Source organism: Chiloscyllium plagiosum, unplaced genomic scaffold, assembly GCF_037043375.1.
Source record: "Chiloscyllium plagiosum isolate Xiang-an unplaced genomic scaffold, Cpla_swu_hap1 HiC_scaffold_25, whole genome shotgun sequence".
In the NCBI taxonomy this organism is placed as follows: domain Eukaryota; kingdom Metazoa; phylum Chordata; class Chondrichthyes; order Orectolobiformes; family Hemiscylliidae; genus Chiloscyllium; species Chiloscyllium plagiosum.
In genome coordinates this window covers 24,959,926-24,986,930 of record NW_028270163.1, presented here as the reverse complement: position 1 = coordinate 24,986,930, position 27,005 = coordinate 24,959,926, and the positions used below count along the sequence as shown (strand labels likewise).

General features: G+C 40.6%; 1 protein-coding gene across 1 annotated transcript in view; it reads left to right on the top strand.

Moving 5' to 3' along the window:
- Positions 1-27,005, top strand: part of LOC122562073 (glutamate receptor ionotropic, NMDA 2C-like) — a 126,659-nt gene that overhangs the window by 26,336 nt on the left and 73,318 nt on the right. The window contains exon 2 of the mRNA XM_043714557.2: positions 12,374-12,768. Coding sequence (XP_043570492.2) covers positions 12,382-12,768 — 387 coding nt within the window. The 5' untranslated portion in view covers positions 12,374-12,381. The remainder of the gene's footprint in view (positions 1-12,373; positions 12,769-27,005) is intronic.

Here is a 27,005-nt window from a genome sequence, read left to right as displayed (position 1 = left end):
TCCAGCCCTGGCAACATCCTTGTAAATCTTTTCTGAACCCTTTCAAGTTTCACAACATCTTTCCGATAGGAAGGAGACCGGAATTGCATGCAATATTCCAACAGTGGCCTAACCAATGTCCTGTACAGCCGCAACATGACCTCCCAACTCCTGTACTCAATACTCTGACTAATAAAGGAAAGCATACCAAATGCCTTCTTCACTATCCTATCTACCTGTGACTCTGCTTTCAAGGAGCTATGAACCTGCACTCCAAGGTCTCTTTGTTCAGCACCACTCCCTAGGACCTTACCATTAAGTGTATAAGTCCTGCTAAGATTTGCTTTCCCAAAATGCAGCATTTATCTGAGTTAAACTCCATCTGCCACTTCTCAGCCCATTGGCCCATCTGGTCCAGATCCTGTTGTAATCTGAGGTAACCCTCTTCACTGTCCACTACACCTCCAATTTTGGTATCATCTGCAAACTTACTAACTGTACCTCTTCTGCTCACACCCAAATCATTTATATAAATGACAAAAAGTAGAGGACCCAGCACCGATCCTTGTGGCACTCCACTCGTCATGGGCCTCCAGTCTGAAAAGCAACCCTCCACCACCACCCTCTGTCTTCTACCTTTGAGCCAGTTCTGCATCAAAATGGCTAATTCTCCCTGTATTCCATGAGATCTAACTTTGCTAATCAGTCACCCATGGGAAACATTGTCAAATGTCTTACTGAAGTCCATATAGATCACATCTACTGCTCTTCCCTCATCAATCCTCTTTGTTACTTCTTCAAAAATCTGAATCAAGCTTGTGAGACATGATTTCCCACGCACAAAGCTATGTTGACTATCCGTAATCAGTCCTTGCCTTTCCAAATACATATACGTCCTGTCCCTCAGGATTCACTCCAACAACCTGCCCACCACTGAGGTCAGGCTCACCAGTCTATAGTTTCCTGGCCTGTCCTTACCACCCTTCTTAAACAGTGGCACCACGTTTGCCAACCTCCAGTCTTCTGGCACCTCACCTGTGACTATCGATGATACAAATATCTCAGTAAGAGGCCCAGCAATCACTTCTCTAGCTTCCCACAGAGTTCTCGGGTACACCTGATCAGGTCCTGGGGATTTATCCACCTTTACCTGTTTCAAGACATCCAGCACTTCCTCCTCTGTAATCTGGACATTTTGCAAGATGTCACCATCTATTTCCCTACAGTCCATATCTTCCATATCCTTTTCCACAGTAAATACTGATGTAAAATACTCATTTAGTATCTCCCCCATTTTCTGTGGCTCCACACAAAGGCCGCCTTGCTGATCTTTGAGGGGCCCTATTCTCTCCCTAGTTACCCTTTTGTCCTTAATGTATTTGTAAAAACCCTTTGGATTCTCCTTAATTCTATTTGCCAAAGCTATCTCATGTCCCCTTTTTACCCTCCTGACTTCCCTCTTAAGTGTACTCCTACTTTCTTTATACTCTTCTAAGGATTCACTCGAATCTATCCTGTCTATATCGTACATATGCTTCCTTCTTTTTCTTAACCAAACCCTCAATTTCTTTAGTCATCCAGCATTCCCTATACCTACCAGCCTTTATCTTGCCAGGTAGTTTGTTATTCATTCAACTTAAATCATGTGATATTTTGGAAATGCTGTTTTGACCCACTGATAAAGGAAAATGAGTTTCTGACCCTTAAAATATACAATTCACTTTCTCAGAACTGAAAACCATAACCCATTTACCTATACTATCCATCTAATTATAACAGGCTCTTGGAGTTTGACCTGGAAGTGGTTTTCCCTTACTACACCACAAACCAAATTGGTCCTGTAGCTCATGAGACTTAAAGAGGATGGCAGCAGCAACGTTAATCATGATCAGAAGCTCATATAGCATAGTTTTAATAATTATGGAGAGGTGACAGTATAGTGACATTGTTACTGGACTAGTAATCCAGAGACTCCAGCAATGTTCTGTGGGACACAGGTTTGAACCCTGCAAAGCCAGAAGGTGGAATTTGAATTCAATAAAAATTTGAAATTTAAATTCTAATGATGATTATGAAACCATTATTGATTGTGAAAAATCCCATCTGGTTTGCTAATGCCCTTTAAGAAAAGAATATGTCTGGCCTACTTTGTCTGGCCTACATGTGACTTTAGACCCACAGCAATGTGGATGACTATTAACTGCCCTCTGAAATGACCAGCAAGCCTTTCAGTTCCATCTATTGCTAGAAAGGAAAAAAGAAACAAAACCAGATGGACTACATGGCGTCCACTAAGGCATTAGAAACAACAGCAACAAACACAGCTCTATCAAACCTGCAAAGTCCTTCTTACCAGCATTTGGGCCGATTGCCAAAATTAAGAAAGCTTAGGGTGTAGGTTTGCTCGCTGAGCTGTAGGTTTGATATTCATGTGGTTTCTAGTGCCGCTAGGAAATCCTTCTTGTCAGCATCTCAGTAATTGAAATTTAGTCCTTTTACTAGTACCGCTTTTTCTGTGTCTGATAGGGTTCTGTCTGATAAGTTCTTTATCCATGCCCCTGTGTTGTCAGTTTTGTCTTTGTTTGTGAGTTTGTCCAGTTTTTTCTTCAGGTCCCGATTTTTCTTTATCTGTGTTTGTCGTTGTTTGGTGTTTATGGCTCGTTCTACCGCGTCTGTCCCTTCTTGATTTGTTGCTTGTTTGAATAACGGTTTTTGGCGCGCAATTTCCCTGTTGTATTTTCGGAGTCTGTGGTGGGCGTCGTTGATTAGTTCTCAGAGCATTCTGCGGCCATTTCATTCTGTTAAACTTCTGGCTTGAGGTGTTTTTATCGGCGGTTTGTATTGGAGACATTTTGGCAGTACCTGTTTTCTCAAACATTCATGCAGGAAGTACAATTGTTCGCGGGTGGACTCCTTTCCCATCTTCGGGCAAGTTGTAGCGTGTTGCGCCCACAGGTGTTTGCAAGGTTTGTGAATCTTTGTAGCTCAGGTTGAGGTTTAGGGTTCAAACCTACAGCTCAGCGAGCAAACCTGCACCCTAAACCTCAACCTGAGCTACAAACCTTCACAAACCTTGCAAAAAAATTAAGAAAGCTGTTTCACAAACTAGTCAAACACAATTTCACGTATCCATACTCACAGAATCATACCGCACAATGTCCCAGACATCAACATCACCACTTCTGGATATGGGAGAGGACAGACCCAGCAGATATGGCACCGCAGTAGGATACAGTCAGGTGGAAGTTGTTCTACGAGTCCTCAACAACAACTCCAGATCCCATGAAGTCTCATGGCAGTAGGTCAAATATGGGCAAAGGAACGTCCTACTGATTACCACAGAATGGGGAACCTGATGAACCATCCATAGCTTCCAACCTCATAGTCTGGGAACCCTGCACCACCTGATAAAATTACCAGTTTCCCCATTTCCCCTCCCCTCACCTATCCTAGTCCCAACCTTCCAACTCAGCACCGCCCTCTTGAATGGTCCTACCTGTCCATCTTCCTTCCCACTTATCTGCTCCACCCTTCTCTCCGACATATCACACCCACCTTCACCTACCTATTGCATTCCCAATTCCCTCCCCCAGCCAGCCCTCCCTCCCATTTATCCCTCTGTCCCCTTGGCCTGATGAAGGGCTTTTGCCCGAAATGTCGACACTGCTGCTCCTTGAATGCTGCCTAACCTGCCTGTGCTTTTCCAGCACCACACTCTTCGGCTTTGATCTCCAGTATCTCCAGTCCACACTTTCTCCTCGAAAAATTTCTTCACTCAGATAGTGGTGAGCCTGTGGAAGTCTGTACCACAGAAAGCAATTGAAGCACAAAGGAGATAGATATAGTACTCAGAGCTAAAGGGACTGTATGGGGCGAAAGCAGGAACAGTGTACTGAGTAGGATGATCAGCCATGATTATGTTGAATGGCAGAGCAGACTTGAAAAACCACAGAGCCTGCAGCTGTTCTTATTTTTCATGTTTCTAACAGTCTTTAGTCAGAAGTGCCAAGTGGATGATCTATCTTGGTCTCCTCCCTCCCCTTCCTAGACCTTTCTGTTTCTATCTCAGGCGACCGAATCAACACGGACATCTACTACAAACCAACCGACTCCCACAGCTACCTGGACTACACCTCCTCCCATCCTGCCCCCTGTAAAAACGCCATCCCATTCTCCCAATTCCTTCGTCTCCGCCGCATCTGCTCCCAGGAGGACCGGTTCAAAATACGTACAACACAGATGGCCTCCTTCTTCAAGGACCGCAATTTCCCCCCCGACGTGGTGGACGGTGCCCTCCACCGCATCTCCTCCACTTCCCGCTCCTCCGCCCTTGAGCCCCGCCCCTCCAACCGCCACCAGGACAGAACCCCACTGGTCCTCACCTACCACCCCACCAATCTCCATGTACAGCGCATCATCCAACGTCACTTCCGCCACCTCCAAACAGACCCCAGCACCAAGGATATATTTCCCTCCCCTCCCCTATCAGCTTTCCGTAGAGACCATTCCCTCCGCGACTCCCTTGTTAGATCCACACCCCCCACCGACCCAACCTCCACTCCCGGCACCTTCCCTTGCAACCGCAGGAGGTGCAACACTTACGCCCACACCTCCCCCCTCACTTCTCTCCAAGGCCCCAAAGGAAACTTCCATATCCGCCACAGATTCACCTGCACCTCCACCCACATCATCTACTGCATCCGCTGCAGCCGGTGTGGCCTCCTCTATATTGGAGAGACAGGCCGCCTACTTGCGGAGCGATTCAGAGAGCACATCTGGGCCACCCGGACGAACCATCCCAACCACCCTGTAGCACAGCATTTCAACTCCCCCTCCCACTCCACCGAGGATATGCAGGTCATTGGACTCATCCACCGCCAAACCACAACAACGCGACGGTCGGAGGAGGAGCGTCTTATCTTCCGACTGGGAACCCTCCAACCACAGGGGATGAACTTGGACTTCACCAGTTTCTTCATCCCCCCTCCCCCCACCTTGTCTCAGCCGAATCCCTCCAGCCCGGCACCGCCTTCCTGACCTGCAGTCTTCTTCTTGACCTCTCCGCCTCCATCCTACTCCGACCTATCACCCTCACCTTGACCTCTTTCCACCTATCACATTTCCAACGCCCCTCCTCCAAGTCCCTCCTCCCTACCTTTTATCTTCTCCTGCTGAACACTCTTGCTCATTCCTGAAGAAGGGCCTGTGCCCGAAACGTCGAATCTCCTGTTCCCTGGATGCTGCCTGACCTGCTGTGCTGTTCCAGCAATAAAGTTTCAACTTTGATCTCCAGCATCTGCAGACCTCACTTTCTCCTCCTCCAGAGGTCCCTGGCACCACTGATGCCGGTCTTCAGCCAATTTGAAGCATTCCATGTGATATCAAGAAATGCTCGGAGCCACTGGATACAGTAAAGGCAACGGGCCTTGACAACATTCTGGCAATAGTGCTAAGGCGTATGTTCCAGATTGCCTGAATTTGTAATGTCAGACATGGGGAGGAGTTGAGTTAGTGGTCAATGTAATCTATGCACAAATGAATTAAAATTGATACCAGAAAAAAAGCTTGGGGGAATCTGAATGGAGGACTATAATAAGCATCATTATTATGATTATTTCATATGGGCTTCTGGGTAGAACAGCTTGGGATCTCAAAGCAGTGATACCTAACATTTGTTCCTGTTCAAAGTCTCTGTGACAATGTTCATCATATCAATATAACCTGTAACTAGTTGCTAAAATGCGATAAACTATATATTGTTAACTATGAGAGATAATTACGGTTAGACCATGAAGTGGTTTTCCTCTACCACCAGAGACCAAACAGGCCCTGTAGTTTTCTACACTGAAAGAGGATGGTGGTGGCGACCACCATGAGCAGCAGCTCCTACAGTCTCATGATCTGGCATGCCCATACAAGACCTATCATGTCCTACAAACAACACCTGACTTGAAGTCTCATTTCCCAATGGCCCACTATGGTTCTAGAGCAGTCAGTGACTGTGCATTCCTGAGCTACAACAAGAAGAACGTCATTATCTGCAAACACATTAGCAGTCAGAACAGGGATAAGAGCAATCTGGCACCTTCTCTACTGAAGCCAACAGCTGGCAGCAGTGCCAGAGAGAGAAAATAAAGCTTTTTGCTTCAACATGACCGTACACGGGTGCATCATTATATTTGTTACAAATATGATACTGAAAATACTGGTAAATACTGAAAGGTAAGTCCAGACTGGTCCTGACAAGTAAAACACATTTTACAGGATCTTAGTTTTGAAACTTTTAATTAGCCTTGCCTAATGTGGAGAGATTTCAACTCCTTTAAGTGAGGAGGTGTTACCTGATATTTTTATTGATACCAAATTTATAGATGTAATCAGCCCATAGCTGAATGCTGTGCAGGTAGAGAGAGATTGGGAAATTGCTAGACAGTCAAGAAAGAACAGGCAGGTAGTGCAGGAGTCCTCCTTAGTGCACCTCACTACCCGGCCTGTATTCCACAAGCATAGTGCTTTTTTTCTGGGTGAATAACTGCAGCATAGCCCAGAGCACCAGGCCTGGCTCAGATGTGAAGGATGTCAGGACGAAAATTGGAAAAGCAATAAAGAGGGATTCGTGGATTAAGGAACAAACATGCATTTCTGCAGCTGTGAATATGAATCCAGAATGGTATCTCCTTGATGCCAGGGTCAAGGATATCACAGCTGAGGGGGACAAAATGACCAGCCAACAGCTGAGATCCACATTGTAGCAAACCATTCAGGCAAAGAGAGATGAAATCCTGTAATCAAAATTTATGGGGATAAGAAAAACTATCAAGCACACCTAATATTTTCCCACGCTGTAGTCGATCTGCACAATTTTGACCATACATTTATCTATATCACTTTGAAGGATACTTTTTATCCACCTACTAACTTGTTCCGCTCCTTTTTTTTGGATCATCAGCAAATTTGACAGCAATATAGCCTGCTCCTTCATCCAAATCACTAGTATACATCATAAATATTTATGGCCTCAACATTGTTCGAATGTCAGTTAGTACATCAACCTGCAAATGACTCACTGTATCTATTTATTTTTATTTTTTATGATGTGTGTAAAGGCAGCATTTCTTAATCATCCCTAATTACCCTTGAGATGAGTAGCTTGGTCAGCAATTCAGAGGGCGGTTAAGAGTCAACCAAATTGCTGTGCATCTGGAGGCACATGTAGGTCAGATCAGGTAAGGACAGCAGAGATATGAATGAACGTATATTTTCAATGACAAATGATTATACTCTCATGGCACCTTTTGTTGAGACTAGTTTTTAATTACTGATATATTAATTAACTTCACCAACTGCCATGGTAGGATTTGAATCTATCACCAGGGCATTAGTTTGGACTTTTTAAAAAATGTATTCACAGGATGTGGGCATTGTTAGCCAGGCCAGTATTTTTTGCCCATCTCTAAATCCCCAGAATGCAGTTAAGTGTCAACCACATTGCTGTCGGTCTGGAGTCACATGTAGGCCAGAACAGGTAAGGATGGTAGTTTCCTTCCCTAAAGGATGTTAACCTTGAAATATCTTTTTTTGACAATTGACAATGGTTTCATGGTCATCATTAGACTCAACCTGACTCCATCTCTTTTCTGCCACTCTGGTCCTCACAGCTAACATTCCCATCTAGCTTTGTATCTTCAGCAGATGTAGATCCATTATTCTTAACAACAGTGCCAACATTGCAATGCTTAATCTGTTAACTTGAAAATGCCCCATATATCCTTATGTTTTACTTCATCTTCATCAACTAATATTTTATCTGTGCTGATTTATGACATCAAGTCCATATTGCCTTATCATTGCCTTTAATGCAGTATTTCATTGAATAATCTTTGGAAATCTAGATAAGCTTCATTTACTGGTTCTGTTTACTCCCCCTACTACGTACAGCCTCAAAGAATTCTGACACTTAACTGCATTCTGGTGATTTAGAGATGGGCAAAAAATACTGGCCTGGCCAACGATGCCCACATCCTGTGAATAAATTTTTAAAAAGCCTAAGCTAATGCCCTGATGATAGATTCAAATCCCACCATGGCAGTTGGTGAAGTTAATTAATATATGTGTAATTAAAAACTAGTCTCAACAAAAGGTGCCATGCGACTATAATCATTTGACAAATGTGATTATCTTTTTGTGAAACCACACTGAGTTTGATAGTATGAGAATTTTTTAATTGCATTGTTCGGATTTACTTTATTGCAGATCCCAGCTTTTTCCAAATGTTTAATGTTAGGCTAAATCTCTCTCTCTCTATTTCTCTCTTCTTGAATTATGTTTTATGTCTTATGTTTTCTAGCTTCCAATTTGCTTAGGATGTTCTAGAATCTTGGTAGTTTTGGAAAATCATAACTAGTGCATCCATTATCTCTGCAACTGCTTCTTATAGAACCGTAGGATATAGGCCAACAGATAATAGAAAATTGATGTTTTTTTAGTCCCGAAAGTGTCTCCTATGCTTTTTGGTTCTGCTGTCATTAATTATTTCAAGCTCTTTGCTCTTATAAGTTCTTTGATTATTCTCTTTTTATGGTCTATAATATGTGGTTACAGACAAAAATATTTGTTCAAATGTCTCTGCCATTTCATCATTCCCCAAGATAACTTCTCCTGTCTGTGCCCTTAAGGGACTAACATGTATTTTAACTGTTTGCTTCCTTTTTACATTGTTATAAAAGACTAGATAATTTGTTTTTGCCTTGCTGTCATTTTACTTGTGTGCTATTTTTCTTCACTTTCTGTCAATGTTGTTGACAGCCCAATGCTCAGGTTAACCATTATTCTCTGCAACATTGTAAACCCCTTTGTTTAATTCATTACTGTGTTATGACCTTATGAGGGTGCACTCTAAACAAAAAATCAAGCCCCGATATCCTGGAGCTGAGATAAAATGTGAAAAGATTTAATTAAACCATCAAATTTACCTGACCTATAAACTCTGGTCAAAAGAATATACCAGATTTGTATTCATTATGAACAAATGGTCTTTAACTGATAGTAAGAAATAAATATAAATTACTAAATTAAAACTCTATGCGTCTGCCTTTAACGACTAAGACACATAGGTAGACACATGGATTTTAAGGATGAGAAAAAACCCCAGGGATAACCAAGTTCAATAGTGCCAACCTGGAGTACAGGATTGAGTAAGTGGTTTTAGTTTGCTGTCTTCCAGTTTCCTGATATCTTTTCATTTTGATTTGATTTGCTTTATTATGGTCACATGTACCTAAATACAGTGAAAAGATTTGTGAGCAATACGGGCAGATTATAGAAAACAAGGACATATAGATCACAGGGTGAAGCATACAAGGTTATGGTTGCACAGGAGGTGCACCACGCAAGATCAACATTATTTGAAATTAGAGAGGTCCATTCAGCAGTCAAATAACAGCAGGGAAGAAGCTGTTCTTGAACCTATTGGTGGATGTGTTCAAGCTTCTGTATCTTCTGCCTGACGGAAGAGGTTGGAAGAGAGCATTACAAAACAGCAATATAAGATTGTCTGTAAATTTCAGTCTTTCATTTATTGTTGAGAATTGATCCTTTGAACGCGTTGGAAAGTTTTATTTTCCCTTCCTTCAGCCAAGATATGAAAGAAACGATTACAGGAATGGGTGAGAATAGCTAGAAAAGACGGGGTTTGCTGATACTTTTCACAGACTGAAGGAGGTGAAGCCAAAACATTAAGCTTTTCCTCAGAAGTTGGGCTTTTTCTGCTGCTCTTGCTTGCACACAGAACTGGTCTCCTCCTCAAAGGCCAATCCTAGCATTATTCTCTCACATCCACTCCAAGTGGTTGATGGAAAAAAAAACTAGTGTTTCCGGGCAGGTTTACCTTGAACAGAAAAAGTGATGACAATGTGTCTGATTTCAATGTGTCCCACACAGTAACAGTTTTTGATGGACCTGTTAGCTCCATTTGCTTTGCAATCCACAATCAGAGTTGCAAACATGATTTTTAAAACTGCACCCATTTTCCCCACAGTCCCTTTGAATCAAAGCAATAGACCTGCAGTTTTAATCCACAGTCAAAAATAAAGAATATTAAGGATGTGGGTTTTAACTGTCCTTAACTTTTCTATTAAGTCAAGGATGGATCTTTCTTGCTGAGATTTCTTTTTAAAATGATAAGTATTTTTATGGAACATATTGAATTGTGTCTTTAAATTACACCTGTTATCTATTTGTCAGCATAACTTCTAGTCTGTTTACACAATCAACCATAGCCAGTTTCCTCTCATATCTATATAATTGGTTTTTATTCTTGTTTGGGACTGGAATATGTCTTTTCCAAACTGAATATGGAATTGAACTGAACTATGATCACATTTTCCCTGTGTACCTTTTATCATTAGATTACTAATTAACACTGCCTGATTATTCAATATCAGATCTGAAAATAGTTTAAACTCTAACTGGTACCACAATGTATTGTTCCAGAAAAATATCACAAAACCACTTCACAAACTCATCTTCCAGATCATCTTTGCCGACTTGATTGATTCAGTCTATGTGAAGATTAAAATCCTTAATAATGATTATATTGTTTAATGCTTTTTCAAATGGTATAACTCTTGTTAGCTGCCTATAAACTATACTACTAGCATATTCGGACTCTTGCTATTCCTAATCTCCACCCATGCTGATTCACTTTGCCAAGATCCTTTCTTATGAATGTCCTTATGTTACTCTCCAATATTAGGGCTGTTCCTCTTCCTATTTAACTCTCTTTTCATAATTTTGTCTATGCTGAAATATTTATTTCCCAATCTTGGTCACCTTGTAACCATGTCTATATGATGACATCTTAATGGTTAATCAACCCAAGCACCGACAGACCACCCCAAACTTCCCTTGTCACTATTATTGTTGTCCTTTATTCCTCTTTGTCTCCTTCCACTATGTCAATTTCCTATCCAGGTCAATAATATTCTTGCATTTCATGAGTTTCACTTCCATCTAACAAGTATTATTGTAAATGGCTTAAACAAATGAATTCTAAACTTCATTTAAATAATATCCAAAGGTGTTTCCTTTCTGTTAATTTCGCCACCCTTTCAAATAATTCAATTAAGTTAATCAGATATGAGTTACACTTTACAACTTCATGCTAGCTCTCTGAGGCTGAAAATATCAAGGTATTCAGCTACCCTATTATAATTATCGATACTTGCAATTTCTTGACACAAAATATTAGGCTTAATGGCCTCTCATTCCCTTGTTTCCCACACAGGTCACTTTACTGAAGCTGCAGAGTGACATGCACAACTTTTCAAGCTAAATAAATGGTTGCTAAGTTCAGAGAACTTCAGAAGCTCATAGCATTTCTATAACGTTCTCATCTACTAATGATGAAGGAAAATATTTAGTTCTGATTTGTCACCATTATGTTTAGTACCATTATGTTTTCTCATAGTTCTTATTTTGCTCAATTTGCTATCCCTGATTCAATATTAGTTCCCTTGGGATTTCGAACACGCTAATTTCTTCTTCAACTGTAAATTCTGATGTCAACAATTTTCACTGGCAACATCACCGATTAATCTTTAATCATTCATGTCAAACCACTCTTTAATCTCCTAAATGAAAACAGTTCCAATTATTCTTACCTTTTCCTTGTATTTATATATCCTCATACTATGCAACATCCTAGTGAACCTCTAAAGTTTCAGCATCTTCCTGTATAGCGGACTCAATCACAGCAGCTGTGATCTAGTAAAGGTTTTGCTTAGATTCATAAATGCTTATTATTCCATTCTGTACACTTGTCATTTGACCCATTTCATTTCATTTTCATTTATGATCTTATCCATTTGAATAGATGTCTTACAAACCTGAACCCCCAAATCATAATTCCAATCACCCAGCTGTTAAAATATAATCACATTTTAAACTAGAATGCAAAATCTGTCATTAAGTTGCATAGAACTCCACTGCACCTTTTATTATCCTGTCCACCATCTCATCAACATCCCCTGCAGCGCCCTCCATTCTTACAAATCTTTCATCATGTCTCTAGTTTATTTCCAGATTATTGAGAGACAGTGGAGAGATATAGCCCCAGAACCGAATCCTTGAAGATTCCACAATGTAGTTCCAACCACATTTAAAATCTGCCCTGAGTTCCTACTCTATTGCCTATCTTCTAAGCAACTTTAAATCCAATATTCCACATTACCTCTAATTCCATTCTCCTCAATCTCTGCCTTTCCTCTCCTACCCAAATGGTCCCAAACTGAGGTTTTGGTCTAGGTCTCCTTGTTTATGACACCTTAAATGTGACTGGTTTACATGGAAACAGTTTTGGATTTATTTTAACTAGACGATCCTTGCTTTTCTTTAGGGAACACCATGGAACAAATGCTACAGACCATCCTCTTCCTGTCTGCCGTAGAATCTGCTTTCACCAGACAACCCAGTCAACCTACCATCAATGTTGCTGTTGTACTCGGAGGATCTTGGTACCACATGGAAATCAGGGGCAGCTTTAATCAAGAGACCTTCCAGGACCTGCCTGTACAAATCAACACCGTCACAGTAGTAGTTAACAATACCAATCCCAGCAGCCTGATCACTCACATCTGTGATGTGCTGGCCAAATCCAGGATCCATGCTGTTATTTTTGAGGATGATATTGAATCTGAGGCTGTGGCACAAATTCTGGATTTTACCTCTGCAGAAGTGTCAGCTCCAATCATAGGGATGAGTGGAGGCTCTACTGTTGTGCTCACTCCAAAGGTTAGTTCCAGTTCCAGTCTCACAAGCAAAAATCCATTTTTTTTTACAGGGCTATGCTGAGGCCACACCTGGAATATCATGTGCAGTTTAGCTTTGCATATTTAACAAAGGATATAATTGCATCAGTGATGATGCAGTTAATGATGTGTACCTGGCAGAAAGGTGCTGAGTTATGATGAAAAGCTGAGTTGATTGGGTCTGTAATTTTTGGCATTTAAAAGAACGAGAGATGATTTCGTTGTAATATACAATATTCTAAAGGGGTTTCACAGATCAGTCACTGGGGCACTGTTGTGCCTGGCTAAAACATAGGGGCACTGTCTCAGGAAAAAGGGCTGATTGTTTAAGACAGACTTAATGAAAAACATCTTCATTCGAAAGTTTGTGAATCTTTGGAATTTTCTCTCTCAAATTGTTGTGTTTCTACACAGTTAAACTTAATCAAGGCTGAGTTGGCAGAATTTTGATCTCACAGAATCTAAGGTATAAGGACACTGGCCACAAAAGTGGAAATGGGAGAGGTTTAGCCCTGATTTTATCAAATGGTGGAGCAAGCTCGAGAGGCAATATAGATTATTCCTATTTCTATTTCTTTTGTTCATTGAACAAACCTTCTGCTGATTGTTGCTGATTATATCTCCCCTTCCTGCATTGCACACAAATAATTATTTTTCTCCAGCAAAGCTTGACAAAGGTAAGCTATCCCTTTTCATTCTTGCTAATCTGTTTGCAACCTTTAATACGTTGGATACCTTAAACCAATCTGTTCAGACTGCTATGACACACTTCTGGAGTAGATGGAACTTGAATCAGAGCCTCCTGGTTCAAAGTCAGGGACACCACCACAGTACCACAAGAGCACCCCTCTCCCATCAATATGTTTGATCACATCATTGTTTGTTCTTTATTTAAAACCCACAAGTGCTATTATGCACAACTGAGTGACTATTCGACTATCAAAATCTCTGACTTTTTATTGCTTTATTTTAAACTAGTGACTACCACCAGTTAAACAATCAAGTAGCTAATTGAATAGTTACAAGCAAAGCTTATTATGGGCAACACAAACCATCAAAGGTGCGGGTGGGGTAGGGAGAGCAACAAGGGGCTAAATCAAAATTGAGTTGGAGGGGGAGATAAAGTACTGTATCTCCAGCCTACATAATTTTGAAAATGTTGGTAGTTAATAAACTCTACTCACAAAGAAAGGTCTCTTGGTTTCTGTCTCACCAACTGGCTTGGATCCAAAATGATATTGGTAGCAGAAGGTGGTTTCTGAAAGTTGCAGATTGAAGACTAAAAGTTCTTTTCAGACAGAATATTGTAATTGGAATTACTTTGGAGATGGGTGGATGAAAACAAGTACACAGTTTTGAGGTTTGACTTCCCATTGATAGTTTGTATAAAAGACCTTTTGATCAATAAACAAACTAAATGAATATGTGGAGATAGGTTAAATCTTTACCAAGAAAAAGAGCAAGGCGTGACCTTAGTTTTGTTACTTTCTAATAAAACATGTTCAAAGTATTGCTTGAGTTCAAAGATCAACAATTCGACACTGAGGAAGATTTGCAAATTCTACTAACATTTACGGATAAAATTTAAAAGAAAGATGGCTTATGAAATGCATGAGGCATGGTCAGGCGTTCATAAATTTAGTAAACAGGTTGGATATTCTATAGAAGAAAATATAATGGAATTTAACAGACAATACGCAAAATTGTTTAAATTCTACTTGAACAGCCCTAATTCAGTGCTTGTCTTTGAACTTTGGACAATGTTAAGACACTGAACACAAATAGGTTCAGTAGAATTAAATTTTAAGAAAGCAGCTTGCTTTAGGAACACATACCAGAATTCCTAACAATATTTCCTGGGAAGACATTAATTCCCAGTGGCCTTCATAGGACATTCAGCAGAACTCAAATAAATAAGCAATTCAGTAGTGGTAGCAATAAGACATCTCCAAATACAGGCTGAAAGTGTAAATTCAGAAGGAGAATCATAACTAAAAAGAAGTGGGAATAGAGATACCCTGAGTAATTATAACAGAGACTGAGAAACTATAGCAGAAGAACAAATCCCAGAAATGTCTAGGGTATGGTTACTGGCAACTCTATGCCATTATACAATGAATTATCTTAAACTGAATAACAAAGATTTTCAAAATTACACATGATCTGGAAGGTTCAGAAGAGGAAGAGGTGATACTGATCGGGCAGAGGATATTGTACTAGTTACAAGAAACTTCATTCCAATAATCAACATTTTAGTCAGACTCATTCAGTTGCACTGTGCTGGACAGTGAATGCACATCCACACCATGTGGAATGGATTGGATAAAATGCTGTCTGGATTATTTAAATAATAAAAACTAAAGTGATGTTCAGGAAGTTAAGAGCTTCAGACTTGTGATTGACAGCATGCTAAATCATTAAAAAGAGTGGTGATTCTATGTAAAATAGCACGGATGAACAAATTTACCAGCACAGGCATAATGTTCACTCCTACTATTAAGCAGGCCCTCTATGAAAGGAGCTCAAAAGGAAACCAGACATTGAACACAATAGGCAGTTGTTTCTGATGTCAGTGGGATTAGAATTTACACAATCAGAAAGTTATGGTATTTCTCCAAAAGACCTAGATTCCTTAATCAAAATTTAGTGCCACCATTATAGGGGGAGCAGGAAGTACAAATATTGATTAAGTGTACAAGTTGAGGGATAGAAGGTAAGATCCATGAATTCACATAATGACGTAAAGATGTGGAAGACCAGAAAATACAGCACAAGTTCTGAACATGGACCATGGGAAAAATAACAAACTTATGAAAGGAGTTCTGATCATGGTTGGAAGAACCTTGCTATAGTAGTCCAGAAAAAGCTATGATGGCGAATAGAGGTCATTGTTTGACAAAAAGAGAAAAACAAGAACATGGATCAAGCTGGAAGTACCACGTGAAGTAGAAACCCTTACGATCAAGAAGTTTCAGTGGCTACAAAGAAAATAGAATATAAGTTGATAAAGTTTGCCAACCAAAAACAGTGGGATAGCTGGAAAGAATTTGTGTATACATTAAGGTACAGCAGCGGGAGTGGTGAGAGCACGGACTAGGGAAGGTAAATTTCCTTCTTAAAGATTTACCTCGTGAATAGGCGGGGCAAAAGCTCAACAGGAGACGACGCGGACACAGGGATTTCTGAACATGTGGACTGATATATTTAGACTGTGGCTAAACCCGAGACACTACACGTGTAATGTCTCCCACCTGTCCTCCTCCTCTAACCAAAACAAAAGACTGTGTGTGGAGGGATGGTAAGGTCAATTATTCAATCTCTCTTGATAATTTAGAGCAGAGGGGATGAAGGCTAGGGCAGTTGCATGCTCCTCTTGTAGGTTGTGGGCGGTAAGGGTCACCACTGGTGTCCCTGCTGACTTCGCCTGTGAGAAGTGCACCCAACTCCAACTCCTCACAGACTGCGTTAGGGAACTGGAGCTGGAGCTGGATGAACTGCAGATCACGAGGGGGTGATAGAGAGGAGTTATAGGGAGGGAAAGGAAATAGGCAGACAATGCAGGGATCCCCTATAACCGTGTACCTCAATAATAAGAATACTACTTTGGATACTATTGAGGGGGGACCTAGAAAGGGAAAGCCACAGTGGCCAGATTTCAGGCACTGAGCCTGGCTCTGTGGCCCAGAAGGGAATTTGGGTGGCGGGGGGTTTGGAAATAGGAGAATGTTAGTGAAAAGAGGCTCAATGGTGAGAGGACCTGACAGGAGATTCTGTGGTCGCAAATGAGGTCCCAGGTAGTATGTTGCCTCCCGGGTGCCAGGGTCAAGGATTGAGTCTACAGGATTCTTAAGAGGGAGGGGGAGTAGCCAGAAGTCATGGTATAGATCGGTAACATTGACATGGGTAAGGATAGGGAATAGAGAAGGTTGGAAACTAGGAGGCATGACAAGCAGAGTAGTAATCTCAGGATTGTTACCGGTGTTACAGGCTAGTGAAACTAGAAACAGAGCGAGTGCAGATGAACACGCGGCGGCAGGGCTGGTGTAGGAGGAAGGGCTTCAGATATGTGGATCATTGGGATATCTTCTGGGGAAGGTGGGTCCTGTACAAGAAGGACGGGTTGCAACTAAACTGGAGGAGCACCAATATCCTGGGCAGGAGGTTTACCAAAGCTCTTCAGGAGGGTTTAAGCTACATTGGCAGGGGTTGGTGGAAACCAGAGCTACAGATCAGATGATGGAGTAGGTAGTGAACAGCCAGACGCAGCATGCAGAGAGTCTGTGAGGAGGATTAGACAATTGATAGGGCAAAGGTGCAGTCAGTGTGATGGTGAAGTGTGTCTATTTTAATGCAAAAGGTATGAGGAATAAGGGTGACAAACTGAGAGTATGGATCAGTACTTGGAACCATGATGATGTAGCCATTACGGAGACTTGGATATCACAGGGGTAGGAATGGTTGTTGGATGTTCCAGGATTTAGATGTTTCAAAGGAATGAGGGACGGGTAAAAGAGGTGGGGGAATGGCATTGCTAATCAGTGATAGATAGTATCACAGCTTCTGAAAGGGAGGTCATCAAGGAGGGTTTGTCTACACTGTCAGTGTGGGTGGAAGTCAGAAACAGGAAAGGAGCAGTCACTTTATTGGGAGTTTTTTACAGAGCCCCAATAGCAACAAAAACACAGAGGAGCAGACTGGGAGGCAGAATTTTAACAAGTGTATGAGTAACAGGGTTGATGCCATGGGTGACTTTAACTTCACTAATATTGATTGGAACATCCTTAGTTCAAATAGTTTGGATGGAGTAGTTTTTGACCGATGTGTCCAGGAAGGAGTTTTGACTCTATATGTAGATAGGCCGACTAGAGGGGAGGCCATATTAGATTTTGTACTTGACAACAAACTGGTGGAAGCAGTTTGGGGGAACAGAAGGATCCATGCCCATAGATCCCTCAAAGTTGCCACCTAAATTGATGGAGTTGTTAAGAAGGCATATGGTGTGTTTGGCTTTCATTAGCAGAGGATTGAGTTTAAGAGTACTGGTTAGATCACACTTGGAATATTGTGTTCAATTCTGGTCGCCTCATTATAGGAAGGACGTGGAAGCTTGAGAAAGGGTACAGAGAAGATTTACGAGGATGTTGCCTGGACTGGAGTGGATGTCTTATGAAGTAAGGTTGAGGGAGCTAGGGCTTTTCTCATTGCAGCGAAGAAAGGTGAGAGGTGGCCTAATAGAGGTGTACAAGAATTTGAGAGGCATAGATACAGTTGATAGCTAGAGGGCTTTTCCCAGGACGGAAATGGCTATCAAGAGGGTGCATACTTTTAAACTGATTGGAGGAAGGTTTAGGGAAGGTGTCAGAGGTAGGTTCTTTACACAGAGAGTGGTGGGTGCGTGGAATGCATTGCCAGCAGTGGTAGTAGAGTCAGATACATTAGGGACATTTAAGTGACTCTTTGATAGGCACATGGATGATAGTAAAATGAAGGATATGTAAGTTAGTTTTATCTTAGAGTAGGATAAAAGGTTGGCACAGCAGTGAGGGCTGAAGGGCCTGTACTGTGCTGTACTGTTCTATGTTCTATGGGGGACAGCCAAACAGATGGGTATTCACGGAAAATGTTCTTTCTCATAGGATATTGAGTTGAAAAGGAGTTGAAAAGGACTGCAGCATCACTTTCTCCTCCTTTCTAATAGGATATGTCAAGATAAAGTCCGGCTAAAGGATCAAGGGTTTGAAGAAAAACATGGTAATCAAGAGGTAATAGTGGACTCCCCTACTGGAGGAAAAGGGATCTTAAAGATCTTCATGCCTCTTTTCACAACATACTCCTGGAAGTGAAAATTGATCAATGCAACAATTGCATTGTTACAGGATGAAAACTTTCAAAGGGAAGTATTTTTGAAGTCACTTGAAGAAGCAAGTGATAAGGAAGCGAAGCTATAGAAAATAAACAATCATGTTTATGGGTTGAATTGCAGCGAGGTTTTGCTTTTGCTCAAGTAAAGGTAAAATTACTGCGAATGCTGGACATCTTGGGGAAAAAAGACAGAATAGTCTGGAGAAACTCAGCAGAAGTGACAGCATCTGTGGAGAAAGAAACAGAGTTAAAGTTTGTGTCTGAATGTTTACACCAGAACTGATACCAGTTCTGAAGAAAAGTCATACTGGACTTGAAACATTGACAGTGCTTCTCTCCCCACAGATGCTACCAGACCTATTGAGTTTCTCCAGAATATTCTGCATGTGTTTGGTATTTCTCAATTAGGTCTGTCCTGATCTAAAATAAATTGCATTCAACTTATAGCAGACCTGGCAATTTTCTACAGGAATTATAAAGAGAAACATCAATTTTCTGTCAGGAGATTCTACAGAATTTGAGCAATAGATAAAATTTTTAAAAAGGGGAAATTTAAATTTAGAGATCAGGCTTGGGGGTTGGTGGAAGGAATTTTAAACGTACAGGGTTAGACACTGAGCAGAATAAATCAGGAGCTTCCTTGGAGCAAATTACCCTGAGAAATTGGGTCAGGCCCTCAGACAAAGATGATTTTACGTCCAAGGATGATACAGACCTGACAAGAGGTTTATTCGAATAGTTAATCGGATCATCCAGTTTGACTAGAACTGATGCCAATATTAGAATTTGAAGACTACAATGAAACATGAGGAAGTCTTGGGAGCAAACAAGACATCAAAGAAGGTAAGTTCCAAAAAATACACAGTGAAATATCCAACCTTGAGTCACCCAGAAGTTATGAAGAGAGTCCTTTTCAGTGATGCTTCACATGGCAACCTATTCTAAATGGCTCTTTCTAGAATGGCAAGATTTATCATGGTCTCGGTTGGAAAGATTAACAAATGTTGCCCATTGGTTTGGGAAGCCAAGAAACAAAAAGGTTAATTTGAAGTATCTTACCAGCTGAAACATTGGTGCTGTAGGCATTATAGCTCCAGGGTGTATTTATTGCCAAATTCTGAAGAAAATCCTATGCAATCTAACATCTTGATCACAGAATCTTTCTTTGACACCACTTGGCCTTAAGTCTGGCTTTAGCCTTATGTCTCAATGGGAAGAACTTTGTCTGTGAATATCCATCTTTTTGATAAGGCTGACTTAAGAAAAGTTTGTCAATTGAATATTATGGACTATGAAGAAAAGTAATTTTATTACTGATCAGTAATGTTTTAAAGTAGGATACAGAATTATTTTTCTAAATGTTTACCTGGGTATTTTTTTTTTATAAAAAGCTTTATTTAATGGCATCACATATAGACAGGGTTCGTTAAAAAGGCATTTGGCACACTTGCCTTCGTTGCTCAGTACATTGAGTATAGGAGTTGGGACGTCGTGTTCAGGTTATACAGGACATTGGTTTGGAATACTGTGTCCTGTTCTGGTCAGCCAGTTATAGGAAGGATATTACTGTATATAAGTAAATTAACAAAGTACAAGCTTAGCCCCCAACAAGAACAAAAGAGAATAGTAATCGCAGGGAAAGAGGGCAGGGTTTAAATTAAAATGGATGTCATAGAATCCCTCTTGTGTGAAAAGAGGCCATTCAGTCCACCAAATCTGCACTGATCCTCCGAATAGTATCTCACCCAGACCCATAACCCCACCCTATCCCGTACGAGGCACTCACCTAAACGGATTGAACAGATAGTCATTGATGCACATGTAACACCGGAGCCAGATTCTGGAGGTAAGCTCAGAGCTGCTTGCTTCCTCTGTATCTCATCCTGCTTAGGCAGTTAAATCAATTTCTGCCTCTCATTCCTGAAGAGGACCTTGCCCATGCAGCCTCATGGAGAGCCCAGAGAGGGGCATTGCTGTATTGTAGAGCTTTTATGGTCTTTCTTCTCATGTGCTGGCAGCACAGTGGCACAACGGTTAGCACTGGTGCCTCACAGTGCTCGGGACATGGGTTCAATTCTACCCTTGGAAGACTGTATGGAGTTTGCACATTCTCCTGTTCTCTGCAAAGGTTTCTGTCAGGTGCTCCAGTTTCCTCTCAGTCCAAAGATGTGCAGGTTAGGTAGTTGGCCATGCTAAATTGCCCATGGTGTTTAGGGGTGTGCAGGTTAGATGGTTGGCCAGGATAGAAACCCATGTGGGGTTACAGAGATGGGGAGGAGGGTTGGTCTGAGAGGGATGCTCTTCAGAATGGTCTCTTTCTGCACTGTAGGTATCCTATCATTCAATGATTCATCATTGCGTGTAGTCAGTCAATTGTTAAGTTAAATGGTTTCTGCACCCAGTTCTGATTGTAGCTGCAGGCTAGCTACAACACAGCCTCTAATATCAGTTTCTCTGCAGGTCTGACAATAAAATCTCTTGCATCCTCATGTCGGATTGTGTGCATATTTGATTTTTGAGAATGTGATCCAGAGGTCAGACTCTGTAGTCCTGATAGATTCTTTGTTGTTCTGATGTCAGATTCTGTGTTCGCCTGGTGCTGCAACTCTGGCATCCTCATGTCAGATTCTGTGTAGGCTTGATGTTAAAACCTCTATAGGCCTGATGTCATACTCTGTGTGGACCAGCTTTTGACAGATGCTGTGCACTTATAAATCGGCAGATTCTGTGTTGACCTGATTTCAGATTTTTTGTAAAAGCAGAATACTACTGATGCTGGAAATTTAAAATAAAAACAAAGTCGTGGAAACAACTGCCGGGTTTGGCAGTATCTGTGGATAGAAAGAAAAATACAGAGAATGTTTTGAATCTAATACAGATCTTCTTCAGATACGAAATTCAGATTTAATTTGGTTCTCACCCAAACACAATTTTCACAGTGTAGGGTACCATTCAGCCCATTGTGTCTGTAATGGCTCTCAAAATAAGCAATTCAGCGCAAAACGTTTCCCTGCCTTCTCACTGTAATAACCCTGCATATTCCGTCCTTTCACAAAAGGAGTATTACCCTTTTCAATGCCTTTCCTGAACCTAACTTCACACACTCTCAAGTTATGTATTACAGATCTTAACCGCCTTCTTGCTTGTACAGTTTTCCCGAATTACTTTAAATTTGTTCTCTCTGTCCCCTCCCTATTTCTCCCATTTTACTTTGTCCAGGCCCCTTATGATTTTGAATACCTCAAAAACATCTCGTCCTGACCTTCTCTTCTCCAAAGAAAATGATCCCAACTTTTCCGATCTATCTTCATAGCTGAAGATCCTTATCCCTGAAACCATTCTCATGTGAATCATTTCTTCACTCCCTGAAGTCTTCACACATCCTCCCCAAATTGTGGTCCACAGAAATGGATGTAATACTCCAACTTGGGACAGCTAGTCCAATGTAAGTTCAACATCACTGCCTTGCTCTTCTATTTTACATATAAAGTCTGAGGTACTGTCCTGTCACCTTCAGTGACTTATCTATATGGAGACATAGATCCATCTCCTCCACCATTCACTTTAGAATTGCACCCTTTATTTTACATTGTGTTTCATTTCTTCTTACCAAAATGAATTAGCTCATATCACTACATATTGATGGATGATATTCAGTTTATTGCTAGCAGCAGGCTCTAGGCAGATCACATGTGGGAGTTTGTATAAGGAGACTGATGCAATTAGACAATTGAATAATATGTTAACCTTACTTGCAAGGGGGTTAGAATATAAGACTATCGAAGTCTTGCTAGATTTTTGATGACCACACTTGGAATACTGTATGAAGTTTTGGTCTCAATAATTAAGGGTGGGTATGCTTCACTCGTAGGTGACAAGTCCAAAGGTCACCTGATATGTTTCTGGGATGTTATTGTTGTCCTATGATTTTTTTTCCCCTCATTTGTTCAGGAAATGCTTTTGCCAATGGCATGGCCAACAATTATTGGCCGTTCCTATTTGCCCTATTTGGAGAGAGGTGGTGGTGAGCTGCCTTTTTGAACTACTGCAGTCCTGGAGTTGTAGGGATATCCACAACGCTGTCAGGATGGGAGCCTAAGTAAAATGGAATTTAGAAGAAAGGAAGCTGAGTTTATTGAAGCATACAAAGTTCTTAAGGGGCCTATAGGGTAGATACTGATGGTTTCCCAGTTTGGGGAATGTAGAGTACCGAGGCACAGTCTTGGGGTAACGGGTTGACCAATCAGACTGAAATGCGGAGACATAACTTATATTAGTGGGTTATGAATTGTTGAAATTTTCTACTCCGTAAAATTCTACACGCTCCATTATTGAATATATTCAAGATTCAAACAGACCAATTTTAGAGAATCTCTCAGAGAACCGAGGGATATAACAGCAGGTGGAAAAGTGGGATTGAGGCAGAAAGTCAGCCCTGATCACATTGAATTCTGGAATCCTAGAGCATGCTTCAAGGTCAAACAGTTTCCTCCTGCTCCGTTCTTAGATTCTAACGTCAGATTCTGTTCATATTTCATGATGTTAGGCCCTGTGCAAAGACAATGTCGGTGTGTGATGTAAGACATTGCAATATATGAGACACTATAATATTATCAACTAACCTCAGAACATGAGGTTGAGACTCAGAAAAACTATCCAACCCAGGGGACACGACATTGACAGTTACATTAAGTATGAATGCTGCTTACAGGAGCTGGCTTTTCAGAAACCTGACCCAATTTTACGGCATGCTCTGAAAAGGCCAGAGGAAACATTTGGATGTAAAGTCATTTGCTCAAAGCTGCAGACTGCTTTTTCACAGACAAGAATTCCATATATATTGTGAGAAGGAACATTTTTAATATGGTTTCAATAGTCTGTTCAGAATTCTTGGACTAGATAACTATTATGAACAGCTCCGATCATTACTGATGGCTAACAAATAAATACCAGTGAGGAGCTTCTGAATGTCAATTTGCAAAGTAGGGATGCAAGAGGTGTTGCGGCACACTGTTTCTACTTCTGGATCATGAAAGTCCTGGTTCAAATCCCATTTGTCCAAGATCTGTGTCATGACAGGTTGATTGAAAGTCATTTTGTTTATACAAACCAGAGATAAGATGATTCAAGAGAGTCAAGGAAAAAGCCTAGAATGAGGGAAGGGAAGATGATAGGATTTTAGATAAGATTCAAGTTATCTACATGGGAACATCAATATGCCATTCAGTCCCTGGAGCCTGCTTTGCTATTCAATGAGATAATGAGTGATCTATGACCTTACTCTATAAAGCTGTGTTGGCCGATATCCCTTAGTACCTTTGTTTAATGAAAAATCTATCTCAGATTTAAAATTAACAACTGATTCTGCAGTTTGTGGAAGAGAATTCCAAATGTCTGCTACTCTCTGTGTAGAGATGTACTTCCTAACATCTCTCCTGAACAGTCTGCCCCAATTTCTCAGAATCTGCCCCAACAGTAGAAATAGTTTATCTTTTTCTACATTGTCTTTTCCTGTTAATATCTTGATAATTTCAATCTTGTTGTCTGTAATATTATTGATTCTAGTCACCCCAACTTGCCATTTAATTTTGGTTCAAACTAGATATTAACCAATTGAAGACAAAAGTGAACTTTGAATATATTGAAAGAAAATGGTAGATATGCAACTTAAGATAACTATTAACAGATTTATAGGGGGGATCTGTACACAAAAGTGTTACTCCATTGGAATCCTTCTCTGCCAAATGTTTCTCTAGGAATTCTGTCTGACAGAATCTTCAGTCTATGTCTAGATTGGAAGCACATCAGAGTCTTTAATTTTAACCATGAAATGACTTACCTTATCCTGAGTTGAATTCAGTGTAACTTGATAATTGGTCAATTTTATGATTTAAGTATTTCAATTAGGTCCCAATTATTACAGTCATCTATGCTTACTATCCCAGCTCCCAGGCAAGAGTAGTGATATGCATTGAAGCTCTTTTGGTTTGGTGGTAGTATCCTACCTCTGACCTAGGAGGCCCGGATTCAAGTCCCATCTGCTCCAGAGGTGTGCAGTAATGTCTCTGAATAGGTTGACTATAAATATCAAGATGGTGATATGAAAGTGCTTTTGTGGAACAGTGATAATGTCCCTATCTTGGAAACAGTGGCTTAGGTTCAAGTTCCATCTGCTTCAGAGATGTGCCATAGCATCTCTGGACAGGTTGTTTGCAAAATATATATGCTGATGTGGGGCTCATATGGTGTAGTGGTAGTGTCTGTATGTCTGGGCCAGGAGACCCAGGATTGAGTCCTACCTGCTCCAGGGGGTGTGCTATAATATATTTGAATAGTTTGATTGGAAAATACCTAGAATGGTAATGTGAAGGCATCTTCTGGTATAGTGACAGTATCCCTACCTCTGGGCCAAGAGACTAAGAATCGAATCCCAGAAGTATATAATAATCTCTCTGAACAGATTGATTAGAAAATATCTGCAATGGTGATGCCCTACCTTTGGCTTTGAAAGCCTAAGATTCAAGTGCTACTTTCTCCAGCGGTGTGTCATAGCATCTCTGAACAAGTTGATTAAAGATATATGCAATGGTGATATTGGGCTCTCATGGCACATTGATAATGTCCCTACCTCAGGACCAGAAGGCCTGGGTTCAGGTCCCACCTACTGCAGAGGTATGCAACATCTCTGGACAGGTTGATTTGAAAATATCTACATTAGAGGTGTTTACAGCATCTGCCAAACTAATTTTGGATAATGCTCCCATGTATAGAAATGTTCCAATGATATCAATGCTCTGTACAGTCATGTAGTTCTCTTGTAGGCTAATCAAGGTCAGCAGGATTAATTACTAACATATTTGACTGGATCATACATTTCTTTTACACCAGAAGGCCTGGATTCAAGTCCCACGTGCTCCAGAGACATATCATTACGTATCATTACATCTCTAAACATGTTGATTAAAATATCTACATTCTTTTCACATGTACAAAAACTCATGGATAATTAATGACATCAAAACAGAATTAAAGAGCTTTTAATATTACCCAGTCAATAAAATATAACCACTGATTCTTCAATTGTAACTTGATGGAGGTTCACTGTGGTGATTATAACGAGGTCAGCCAAGTAGATCTCATAGAATATAAGTTCTCTGATTGGGGCTGTTAATCTGGTCCAATCAGGGAGCCCTGGCTGACAGGCAAGAACAGGAGTGTCAGATATCCTATTCATTCTGAGAGTTAGTTCTGAGAGATCTGGAACCATGTCAACTATGTATAGATAATGGGTGATTTGGTGAAGGGATATTGGCCTCTATAGTTACTTCACTCACAAGCTATTTAATCATCTGTTTCTAATTGGTGTTTTGTACAGTAGTTCCAATTAATAGATTTGTATTTGTAAGTTACAGAATGTAAAATAGCTTATTTAATACTTGTTTCAAAATGGCTTCTTTGGACCGTGCTAGATTGCTACAGTGAATGTAAAATGGAAATAATTTTAAAATTATCGGGTTATTTTAAAATCTTAATCCAGGTCTATTTACAAGATAGTATCAATGCTTGGTTATTCATTGACAGAAATCATATGTGAAAGCTCAAAGAGAATGGACAATGTCAAGGCAAGCTTTAATGCCATGGTTCCAATGAAGAACTTGAAATTCCATTGGATAATTTATACCACAAAAGACTTTTACTAAACAGTGAGGCCCTGTCAATCTAACATCCTGTCTACTATTGAATAGCACTATAAAAGATTGTTGTGGCACCACAGGGAGTGGAGTGCGTTATTTCTCCCTCCAACTCTATTTCGATTTAATCCCTGCCCTCCCCTTCACCTTTTTGATCACACAGTATTGCCATTTGTCACTGGCCACTTGGGTGTTTTCTTTCTTCCTGGTGGTGGAAATTGAATAAAGATTTGTAGACCTTGTGTCTTTCACTGCGTCTCACACCTACACACACACAACATGGGTGCTGGGGAAAAAAAGCATTACCGCAGTTAGGTGGTAGTGTGGGGTTATTAAAAAGCATTTTAAAAATATAAAAAATTGTTGTTAAAGGCACTTCATTACTAGTCAGAAGATGGCAACTTGTCCATCTTGGCACCAATCTGGCTGGGAAGACCTATACTCAGCAAAGACTAATCAACTATTTGTGATTTACAATGTAAGTGATAACCATACCTACAACGAACTGCTTTCACTGTAGTGTTCCTTTATACTGAATGTTAGATTGTGGTAGTGGTGTTTTTGAAACTGTCCTAAAAATATATTAAGGTCTTATAGACTGAACTTGACTTTCCTGTGTAACTTCTCATAAATCTCAAGGAACAGAAACAGAAAGCCATAGACTCAA